Source organism: Acanthopagrus latus, chromosome 1, assembly GCF_904848185.1.
Source record: "Acanthopagrus latus isolate v.2019 chromosome 1, fAcaLat1.1, whole genome shotgun sequence".
Classification (NCBI taxonomy): domain Eukaryota; kingdom Metazoa; phylum Chordata; class Actinopteri; order Spariformes; family Sparidae; genus Acanthopagrus; species Acanthopagrus latus.
In genome coordinates, this window is record NC_051039.1 from 3,309,581 (window position 1) to 3,321,718 (window position 12,138).

A 12,138-nucleotide genomic window follows, 5' to 3' on the forward strand; every position below is an offset into this window, starting at 1 on the left:
CACACACACACACTATCACCCCACATCCACTTGTCTCCTCTCCACCCTGGTCACCTGCTCGGGGCCTTGTGCTCCTGGGCCTGCTGGGGTTTGAGTAAACAGTGAATTGGGGTGATTTGGACTGAAAACTGGTGCTTTGGACACTTGGCGAGCCGTGAGCGCTGTGGAGAGCTCATGGACGGCGTCTCGGAGCGCTAAAGTAAAAGATCAGGAAGCACTCATCATCTATCACAGGAGTTCAGATGTTTATTCTCTGAACACGAGTGTCAGGTCACACACACAGAGTCAGTGGGGTGTAAAGGTGAGCTGCCGCACCTTCACATACCCAACTGACGCCCATGCATCTCCGTCGTGCGCTGTGGGGAGTGGGTTGGAGTGGGGGAGGCTCCGGGGAGGCGCCGTGCGTCGTGCGCTGCCAGGGTTTGGCCGCACGGATCCTGCGCGCGGCGCTCGGTTCCCGTTAGACGGATCAGACGCTCAACCCCGACGGCTGACTGAACACAGGGAGAAGCCCGAGAGGCGCTCCGCTCGTCGGGTTTCCTGTTTTTTTTTTTCTCCCTTTCGTTTCCAAGGCTGATCTCCAGCGGGGAATATATACATACATACATACATATACAGCCTTACTGGAGCGACTGGTTCACGTTCCCCCCCTGAGGGGTCGAGGGAGGAAAAGAAAAAGAAAAAACACAGAGCGAGGGAGGGAGGGATAGAGAGAGAGAGAGAGAGAGAGAGAGAGAGAGAGAGAGAGAGGAGAGAGAGAGAAGAGAGGAGACGCTGGACTTGCTGTAGCTCTGCGGGGCTGGCCGCCTCTCTCTTGGTTCGGGGAGCCTCGGGGGCGATGCTGCTGGGCGGGGATGGTGCACGGTTTCTGCCCGGTGGCGGAGGAGAAGCTGCGAGCCGCTGCTACAACACACCCGCACCGCCGCCGTCGTCTGTTCCGAACCAGAGTCGCTGATGATGGTGATGATGCTGCCTCCCCCAGCGGTCTTTTTCTGCTCCTCCGGATCCTACTCGTCCGGGATTCACGTTCTCCAGACCTTGGATTATAGATGATTGTTGTGGACATTTAATTTTTTTCTTTTAACTTCATCAACTCATTTTTTTTTTATTATTATTTTGCGTGTGTGCGTTCGGAGAGAGAGAGAGGGGAGGAAGATTGATCAGGGAGAGAGAGAGAGAAAAAAAGAAAATTGGTAGATTGAGGACGGGTGTATTTTCGTCTCCAAGTGCGCGCAATCACGCCCAAAATCAGTGACCGACGCCTTGGTGAGGAGGAGGAGGAGGAGGAGGAGGAGGAGGAGGTGGTGGGGGGAGGAGGAGGTGGTGGTGGAGGAGGAGGAGGGAGGGAGGGAGGAAGGAAGGGGGGGATGCCGCACCGTCCATCACCCAAATATCAACAAATGTCACCGGGAGCTCGGATTTTGGGGAAGCCCCCCTCGGCTGGCGTTTGCGTGTAACCCGGAGCGGCGCTGAGAGAACGGTGCCAACGCGCAAAACACTGCGGATACACGGCACGAGAATAAAATGAATTATTAACAGATTGTCTTACTCTTACTCTATTTCTATTTTTATCCTTCAGAAGGAGGAAAAGAAAGAAGGAGATCTGTGGAGGGAGAGAGAGAAAAAACTGCAGATCCTGTCAGGATGCACTAGGCTGCTGAGAGAGAGGGAGAGAAAAAAAAAGACGCAGTCTCCATTGAGGAGGTAGTGAACGCTTCTGTAGAGGAGATGATTGCAATATGTGTTTAAGCGCCTCAGCTATGCATCCTTATGGCACGTAGTTATCGATCTGTTCGCCTTTTTCTGAATGCAAGAAGCCGCTCGCTCTTTGGAGAGAGGTTTATGTTTTCACCCCCTCATAATAAAACCAGGACGGCTGCTCGCTCCTCGACGCTCTGACAACATCTCACATCTCACAGCTTCTTCACCTGATCGTTTTTTGTTTGTTTTTTTTTAAATCATCTTCTTCTTCTTTTTTTTAATCTTGAACTGATCTGAGAAGAAATTACATAAACACATCATCGCTCTGGTTTTTTCCCCCCCATTCATATTCCAAACACACGATCAGAGACACCGTGCGCTTTCCCTCTCCCCTCCCCTCCCCTCTCCTCTCCTCTCCTCCTCCTCCTCCTCCCTCCCTCCCTCCCTCCCTCTCCACACACAAATGGAGGTATCTTCTCAGCGCTGAAGATCTGGGAAGGAGACACAGATAAGACAAGTGGGAGAAGGAGACAAGAGACAGACAGACAGAGAGAGAGAGAGAGAGAGAGAGAGAGAGAGAGGTCCATCCTGCATGTGTGTTTGGAGCCGAGGCTGATGGGGTGGTGGCATGTGGAGGTGTCACTCTGAGGTTCCCCCGCGGCTCCTTCCTAACCTCTGGCGTTTGGTGTCTGCAGAATGGCGCGTTTTGGAGACGAGCTACCCAACAGGTATGGAGGAGGAGGAGGAGGAGGTGGTGGTGGCGGTGGTGGCGGGGGTGCCGGCGGACAAGGGGGGCCCGGCCGTGGCGGCAGCAGGCAAGGGGGGCCCCCCGGAGCGCAGCGGATGTACAAGCAGTCGATGGCCCAGAGAGCCCGGACCATGGCCCTGTACAACCCCATACCCGTCCGGCAGAGCTGCCTAACGGTCAACCGCTCCCTCTTCCTCTTCAGCGAAGACAACCTGGTGAGGAAGTACGCCAAAAAGATCACCGAATGGCCATATCCTTTCATAAGCGCTGCCCAGCACACTGCCAAGGTACTGTGTGTGTGTGTGTGTGTGTGTGTGTGTGTGTGTGTGTGTGTGTGTGTGTGTGTGTTGGAGCTGTTGGTGAGGTGTGGCCTGCTGTGGTGTGGACTGGAGTGGTTTGGTGTTGAATTTGCCAAAACCTGCAGCATGAAAGTTGTGTTTGTGGTGTCTGATGAATTAATTATTACTATTTTGTTGTTGTTTTTTTTCAGTGTTTTGAGATGTTACATGATGTGTGTTTTTAAAGGTGTGTGTGTTCAGAGTGTGTGTGTGTGTGTGTGTGCGTGCTGTTGATGGATACATGACAGGGTTGATTTCCACTCCACTCTCACTGCTGCTGCTGCTGCTGCTGGTTGTTGTGTCGGACCCCGCCGGCCTCCCGGGGCTCATCTGATGGTGGAGCTGCCCGTCGATGGGATGCAGGACGAGGTTGACGGTGATGCGGTTGTCATGACACCGGCAGTCACAACCCTGTTGATGCTGCTGGTGATTAAGATGCATCTTGAATACAACGTTTAGCGCGAACCTGTTAGTGACCTGAGTGTGTGTGTGTGTGTGTGTGTGTTGGGTCTGTAGTTGTAGTCAGAGCTGAGTGCTGATGTCAGCATTATGAAGGCTTAAGCACCATGCAACCAGAGGGGAGAGGAAATGACTCTCTCCCGCTCTAATTACTACTGACCATATATGGGCGGCCTGTGGCTCGTCCTGCAGGAAAGCGGTGGAAAAAGCTGTAATTGTCAGGACGGGTCGGGCCACTGCTGCTAGAACCTGGAACACGATTATCCGGTCCGGCCTCGGGCTGCTTTCTGCTCGATTTAGAGTTGAGAAACTGTGTTTTTTGACGCTGTGTGATGTAGTTTTCACTACTTTTTTGCCTTTTATTCAGTGAACATAAGGGAGCTGATGCCCCAGATGATATACTTTTTAGATTTAAGTAGATAACCGTCTGTATGTCGATGATTTGATGTCACAATAAGGTGTTTTTAGCAGCAAAGATCTCGACACATGGCCGGATCAACTCCATCGAGGGCCCCAGATCAGATCTCAGCTATGGCACCTAGTGGCCCCCTCTGTCTTTAACTGAACCCCGTCAAGTAAAGCACACACAGATGACAATATTCCTAATAAATTGATTATTTTTTTCCCTAAATATCAGAAAAATGATGTGAAAGGTCTGTCTCACTGACGTTTAGAGCTGCTGCGATTCTACAGTCAACAGCTATTTTGATACTCAATCAATCCGTTGACTTACTTAACTTTAACTTTCCGTCCTCATCAGAAAAACAGTGACATGAAAGCAGCTAATTACAACGTGTATCTACGTTTCTTGATAGCCGGCGACCTCTAGTGGCTGCAGTCATCATTACAGCAGCAAAGTAGGAAGTCAGGTGAGGGAGTTTAAAGGGTTGAACAAACACTGCTGTGAAACCAAAAGTCACCTGTGAGTTCTATGTAACCTTCATAACTGAAGTTACACAAATAATGAGTTGAATGAAACAACATATTTGAGGATGTTGTCTTGGGTTTTGAGAAAACCCTGATCAACATTTCTTTTTGGACATTTTATAGACAAAATAACTAATCGATCAATCCAGAAAATGAGATGCAAATAGACGGTAACGTGTGACAGCGACTCTGAGCTGGATGTCCAGGTTTATGGTTGTTATGTGGTCAAGTAGTTTCTGCTAATTTGAACAAAACCCTTCGGTAACGGCCATGAAATAAGCACCATGTTGACTCAGGTCATATAAAGGTCTTCTCTGGGTCTGCCTCCACAAGACAGGGCTTCAGAATTGTTTAATAATGACAGACTTGTCTTAAATTATCTGTGGTTTAGTTGATTTTGTGCTTTAATGGTGTTTAATTCCTCAGCAAACGCCCCTACAGGTCTGATAAACAGGGACGGTGCTCAGTTCAGCTTTGAGCTCATGTTCTGCCGTTTTGCACCAATTTCTATCAATCACAGTGGAAGAAAATCTCGTGTTTTTTGTGGCTCGGCATGTTTACGGTCCAGAGAATAAATTTCCTGACCTGCTGTTTGGTCATCAGAGCGCGAGAGGAGGTGAGGTTTCTTCCTTTGCGGGTCTTTTAAAGTTGATCTTACAATGTGCACTTCTCATTCAGCTCAGGACGATCGGTGAGTGCAGCCACACTTTAATTGTGAATTAGATTTTCTACACAGATTTCGACTTGGGAGCGCTGCACAGTCACAAGAATGAAAAAATGATAAAATATGGATAAGAACAGCTGCAGAATACTGACAAGTTAAAAAGAAGAACGGAAGCTGATCTGTTCGTTAGATGCTGAGTCAGGTAACGTCGGATGATACGTGAGCATTGTGTCATTTGTGGTGAAAGCAGCAATTTACGATCATCGGTTTGTTGTTCGGTGACGTCCTCATATGTCTTGTTTTGTCTGAGACCCAAAGATATTCAGTTAACTGGCACAGAAAAGGAAGGAAATTCAAAAGATATTCACATTTGAGAAACTGAACCCCAGTTATCAAAACACTTCAGCATGGTACAGGTTTTATCTACAGTACGACTAAAAATACAGAGCTCGTGTTTTTCCGGTCCACGTAACGTTTAAGTAGACAAACAAGCAGAATTCAGACGTTTCTTTCTGGACTACAAGTTACCCGAACATCAGCTGATGGACTTCCACCAACAGAAACACTTTCTGAGAGCAGTCCATGTCTGAAAGTGAGGCTGTGTGTGCTGCAGGGAGAGCTGCTGTGTTTTCTTTGCCAGAGTTTCTTCATAAAGGTTCTTCATCTTTCTGCCAAAACTGTTTTCTGCAGAAATAGAAACATTTTAGGAATTCCACCAGCTCACAGAAATAGCTCCGCTCGTCTTCTCTTTCGCAGCACGTTGATGGAAATGGCTTTTTGTTTTTCTACCTCACAATCACGATTCAAGGTTTAGAGAAACGTACGTCACTGATGTTTAGAGGTGATCTCGTGAGGCGATGATTGTGTGTCGCATGTGTGTGTCTCATCTGGGAGTTGATTGATTCTGGATTAGATTTAAATTAAGTCTGTCACAAAGGAGAGGATTAAACAACGAGATGACATTATGTAAATCCTCGTGTTTGTGCAGTCACAGAAGTTTTATGATGTTTACTGGCAACTTTTTCAACCCAGGAAGTGAAATGTCAGTCCTACGCAGAACTTTCTGAGGGCTGTAGCATGTTTCTGCTGATTGTTTGTAACGTAGCATGTAGCATGTAGCATGTAGCTTATAATGACCGGGACACAGGATTTGTCAGAGCCTTGGTGATTACAACGGGTTGACACTTTCAGGCGCTGGAAAAACTGAAGGAAAAGAGAATGGAATATATATTTCTTTCAGACAAAACCGTAGTTGCATGAATTATTTGATCATGACCCGTTCCACGTTTCTTTAGGTCCAGTTTTCAACTTCATGTCAAGACAAATCTGCACTTAAGATCTGATCAGGTTTAGGCTTAAAAAATGGATCGTGCTTTACACTGGTACCTGGTTTCTGTTGCCACAAACTCGACTGGAAAACATCCGGATGTTGTTGTTGGTTTCTCACTGAGATATGTTGAAACACTGTCCTGAACGGTGGTCTTTGGCTCTGAACCGCCACCATCCATTTCACCTCCGAGCACGAAAGTCGACTCGCGTGCGTATAATGTGAACGATCATCTTCACCTGTTTGACCAAAATCAAGAGACAAACGGCTTCATTTTAATCTCCCGTCCAAACTTTGTCGATACGGAAGCAGCCTCAACAACCTCGTCACCATAAAACAGACTCCAAACTGTTTTTTGACTTTAATATGAGGAGAGTTTATTCCAAATCGTTTTCAAATTTAAAGACCATCCACTTCCTGATTTGAAAGCGAGCTGAGCTGATATCCCAGCATGCCGCCATCTGTACAGAGTCAGGCTGTGTTGGCTTGGCAGGCGCTGTGGCTTCTTCCACCAGAGACCCAGAGGACTTCATTATACCTCCCTCCCTCCGCCTGCACTTCCCCGTTCCCTCCCTCTCTCTCTCGCTCTCTCCACGCTCCTTTCATCTCCTCTTCTCCGCTGCACTTCTTCCCCTTGCAACTCTGCTTTAAATGTTCTGTCCTCCATCTTCTCTCGCCGCATGTATCTCTTCCTCTCTCAGCTTTGTCTTTACCTCTTCTGTCGCTCTCAGTTTGATTCGATTTGGACGCAGTAGCGGCAGTGTCGTCCAAAATGCAGATAGGTGAGACGTTAAAAGAAAAAAAACAGCGTGACGGACGTTGACAAACTTCCCGGTATGGTTCATGTAGGGTTCATAGGCTGACTGCATCACAGCAACGGACAAAAAACTATATTTCATATTCATAAATATTGCAGTTGAATATTACGTGTTGTTAGCTGTTAACGTTTACGTCCAAGGTTGACATTCATACCAAACCTGGCATACCATGTTGACTTTATATGCTTATTAGCTGACTTTAATAACCAACAAGGCTTCCAAACAGCCAACCGCAGTTCGAGTCACACCACTGGATATTTTTAAGGACGCCTGCTGACATTTCCAGCTGTTGTGGCGACCAGAAAACAGCTATTGGAAGTCGATGCATCTCCGTTCGCGATCGTAGCGACCATGATGTTTTCCGAAACCCTCACCAAGTGGTTTTCATGCCTAAACCTGACTTAAGCACAACTGCAGCGTAACGTTTTGCACAAACGTACTTCACTGACATTTATTCTAGCAATATTGTTGCCATAAACTAAAACAAATTGGCTTTTTTTCTGGCTCTTTGAAAAGCGATTTGCCTCGCAGCAACGTAACGGCAACTCTTAAATATAGTTCAGAGTTTGGCTACGACGTGAAATCTGCTTTGACACCAGAAAATACATGTTCCTCCGTCTCTTTCCTCAAAGCAGCATAGTACTGAAGAAGGCGGGAGTATCAGTATATATGCTGCACGCCTCTTGTTCTGACTCTCTCGCTCTCTTTGACCATCTGTCGGTGGCGTTCGTTGTCTGTGTGGGTTTCACACTTTCCCAGCTGGGTTCTGGCCACGCTGCCGGCTATCATGTGAGGGAAAAGACAAGCGGAGAGAGGTAGACGCTATTTGGCAGCAAAAGAGAGAGCGAGAAGAGATTAAAAGACAGAGCCCTCACCCCTCCGTCACCCCCTCTGGGACAATCAGAGGGAAGAATGTCACCTTGTTTCAGTAACTCGTGGTTACAACAACGTGACAATTCCATTTTCAATTTTAGAGAGAAAAAACAAGTAGAAGCATACAGATATAGATGGAAATCAAGATATTGGACTGCACCTAAACAGTGAAAGTGTTCATATATATAGTTTAGAGATGCGTCCAAACGTGCAGTGACCACATTTCAAGTTTGCGTTTTGGCATCTGTGACTGTGACAACACTGGATATTCTTGAGGAGACATCGGGATAATTTCCAGCCATTGTTTACAAAAAAAAAACAGATGTTTTTGATGGGATGTCGGGAAATCTTCAGCTGTGACTGTGGCGACCAAAACATAATCTTTTGCTCACCTCATACCAAAACGTTTGTGCGCCCAAACCTAACCTGATCATAAGCACAGACAAACATAGACAACTGAAACTAAAGAAACGGTTTATTCTGACGTCTGACGAGGCAGGAAATAAGATTCTTTATCGTAAGTTATCTAGTTTGTTAGAAAGCCGCGGTAACAGTGCAATTTAAAGGATGAATTAATTATTATAATTACACATTCTTAATCAACTAATTTATCAGTTAGACAGACGAACGATTGCAGCGCTGAAGTCGATTTTATTGATCTGGAGGTGTGTGAGGAAACTGTGTGTGTGTGTGTGTGTGTGTGTGTGTGTGTGTGTGTGTGTGTGTGTGTGTGTGTGTGTGTGTGTGTGTTTGTGTTTGTGTGGGAGGTTTACAGTAAACTCTGTTGTGTTACTATGGAAGGATGATGGAGATGAGTTCCAGCTAATCAGACGATCGGATAAGAAATGAGGAAGCGCACACACACACACACACACACACACACACACACACACACACACACACACAGATACACATCCATAGAAATTCACTGGTAGTCATAGAAACATGTATGTGGCTGTTGAAATCATTTGAGTCGACACCAATCCACGCGTAAACAAACATATAAATGATGCATGGTGATGCACACACACACACACACATGCAAATACACACACACACACACACACACACACACACACACACACACTCGCTGACAGATCAGCTGGTGGCTTGGCTTCATCAGTCTGGCGTGGAACAAGCAGATCCGTTCAGATCAGTCATGGCTGACAGAGGCACTGATAGCTGTGTGTGTGTGTTTGTGTGTGTGTGTGTGTGTTTGAGGGTGGGGGCAGGTGATACTGTAACACCTGTTCAGCAGGATCACTTACCTCAGGGGGCTCGGCTGCATCCCAGCACACACACACACACACACACACACACACACACACACACACACACACACACACACACACACAGTCAGTGCAGCCCAGTGGTTGGCAGAAAAAGCACCATGTGGGACGTTCACGCTCCAGTGTGCACTCTCTCTCTCTCTCTCTCTCTCTCTCTCTCTCCCTCGCTCGCCCTCGGCTTCTCTCTGCGTCTCATTTACCGCGATACAATCTGGTGACATAATGGCACGTTTGATACTGCTGATGCCATAACATGACATCACCGCAGTACAGTAACAACTGCAACACACGAGAAACCTTCAAAGACTTTATCAGTCAGAAGAATGAAGCCGCCTTCAGACCACGGCCTGTCCACCAGTCTATGTTTCTGCTCACTCATAGATGTGTACCAACCACCAGCGTGTGTCTGAATCATCCATACATTATTCCCAGAAAACTAAGAAACATGTCAAAATAACATCACGTCCCACTATGTTAAAGAAAATGAGAAAAAATTCCCGTATCTGTCAACCAGAATAAATTCAGGGTCTGTCCTCCTCTATATCCAAGTTTCGTGGTAATCACTTGTGTAGTTTTTGTGTAACCCCGCCGACCAAACAGACAAGTGTGAGAACATCACGTCCTCGGTGTTGGTAAATATTGTGATATTTGATTTTAATTGCCAGGCCCTAATGAGATTTAGATTATCTATCACGATATTCATTAATTTTTTCATTCAATCTTTTATTTAAATCTGGAAAAATCAGGCACGCCCCTCAACGATGCCGAGAGCACAAAAAAAAAAAAAACGGGGGGAAAAATATTGATAACAAACAGAAACAGCCGACTGATCACAGAGCAAATAAACAGAGTGTGTACATAAAAATGAACACAGATAAGAAACACTATGACAGAATATAAATAAAACTGAACAAAGTGTTCGATAATATAGATCAAAAATCATTTTAAGGTCATGTTGCTCAGCTCTGCGTCAAACTGGTTCCTCCGAGTCACGAAGACGAACTCCTGATCTGACTTTAGGATGTGGGACAAAAAGATCAATATATTTGTTCAGTCTTCAGTATGTAAATCCATACAGGATACACACTGTGGACACACACACACACACACACACACACACACACACCCATCCATACATGAGTGTGTCAGAAACGTCGTTGCCTCCCTCTTGAATGCAACACCCCGTCAGACGGACCAGCACCATGATAATGGCTGTTTTGACAGAACACTCCTCCAGATATGCGATCCGCACAGTCAATTCCCTCAGTGTGAGTCTGTGTGTGTGTGTGTGTGTGTGTGTGTGTGTTCGTCTGGATCTCAGTGTGGTGAAATGTGATGCCCCTGCTGTCCTCTGCTCAACTCTGTGTGTGTGATGTCTGTTGCATATTATATGAAAGTGTGTGTGTGTGTGTGTGTGTGTGTGTGTGTGTGTGTTTGAAGAGGTCGTAAGAGGGGAGAAATTAGAGGGAACAAAGTTTAGATTTTAAATGCGAACGCGGCAGATAAGTGTTGAGGAAGAAGTGTTTCTGTGGATGAGATGGAGAGAGAGCAAGGAGGTTAAAGTCTGCGAGGAATGGAAGGGTGAAAAGGAGGTGAAATAAAAGATTAAGATGACAAGAAAGAGGTTACAGAAAGTGGACGAAGACAGACACAAGTAGAGACGCGGATAGAAGGAGGAAATAGAGACGAGTAGGAATCAGAAACACAGATGAAGAAGCAGGTAAAGTGTAGAAAAGTGAAGATGCGATGAACTTAAACTAGAGAGATGTTAAAGACAGAGGCGGAAAGAAACTTAGGAACAAGAAGACGGCATGTAGAGAAAACAGCGAGGAAAGTGATGAAGCGCAAAAAGAGGAAGAGGTAAAAATACGTAGGAATAAAACCACTTACATGATTAAAATAATGGGTTGAAATCTTGGCAAACACCAAATCACGCTTCATGTCTTAACCTCCTTTCTGCAGCGCCTGAAACAGTCGATTTCTGTGCTGAATCACAGTCCACTGGCAATTTTGATAAAATCGATCGACACAAGATGACCAAATCTAACGTTAAATGGCAGCTGATTTGGTGGAAACTCTGAGAATAGTTCTATAAATAAATCTAAACACAACTGGGATACAAAGAGCGACATGTTGCCTCTTTAAATCAAGATTATTCCTTCAGTTGTGACCACTGAAGCTGAGGGGACATTCAGACTAAATATATTAAAGAAGATTCAAGTCGGAATCAAGTGTTTAAGCCTTGTTTAATGCGATCTTGTCGCACTTGGTCGGGTTTAGGAAAAGATCGCTGTTTAAGACAACACGTTTCATACGTTAGTTGGACTTTAATAGAATAAGTCGAGACTTGATGTTTGGTGACGCAAAGTCCTGCTTGTGTTTGGCACATCCATCTATCCAGACTTCCTTTAGACACGCTTGATGCAACGTAACCTGACGTCCTCCTTTGCGCCTCGCACCTTAAAATAAATACGTAAACGTTGCTGATTATAAATTGCTTGCATAGATGAGATATACGCGCCTTTCTTTTTGGGTGAGGACGATCTGGCAGAGACACACAGTTGAACGTTGTACTGTTCAGTTTTCAAACAGCAAATTAATACAAACATCTTAACAGCCACGTTTTAACTATGGCCAACGTTACGCAGAGAATATATGCTCAGCTGATATAACTTGGGGAAAGTTGATAATAATAACTGGTGCAGATGATTGGTCCTTAACCTGAAACTGGATCCAAGAATAGAGGTGGTTACCAGAACCCGACCCAGAGAGGAGAAGTGATGCAGAGTCCCGGCACTGATGAGGAAGAACGAGATAATGAGGTGTACGAGGAAATGGGTGAGGACGAGGACGTAAATACAAATGGATGGAGGCTGAGGAAGAAATGAAGGAAACAGAGAGAGACGGAGGTTTGAGGACAGAGAGAGAGAGCAGAAAAATAAAGAGGTGAAAAGTGGAGGAAGGAGGAGAATTAGAGAGCGGTGGAGGTGGAGA

General features: G+C 45.8%; 1 protein-coding gene across 2 annotated transcripts in view; it reads left to right on the forward strand.

Moving 5' to 3' along the window:
• The window catches only part of cacna1ab (calcium channel, voltage-dependent, P/Q type, alpha 1A subunit, b), a 174,714-nt gene that overhangs the window by 47,027 nt on the left and 115,549 nt on the right, over positions 1-12,138 (forward strand). For both annotated transcript variants that reach the window (XM_037093118.1, XM_037093126.1), the window contains exon 3: positions 2,397-2,699. In XM_037093118.1, coding sequence (XP_036949013.1) covers positions 2,397-2,699 — 303 coding nt within the window. The remainder of the gene's footprint in view (positions 1-2,396; positions 2,700-12,138) is intronic.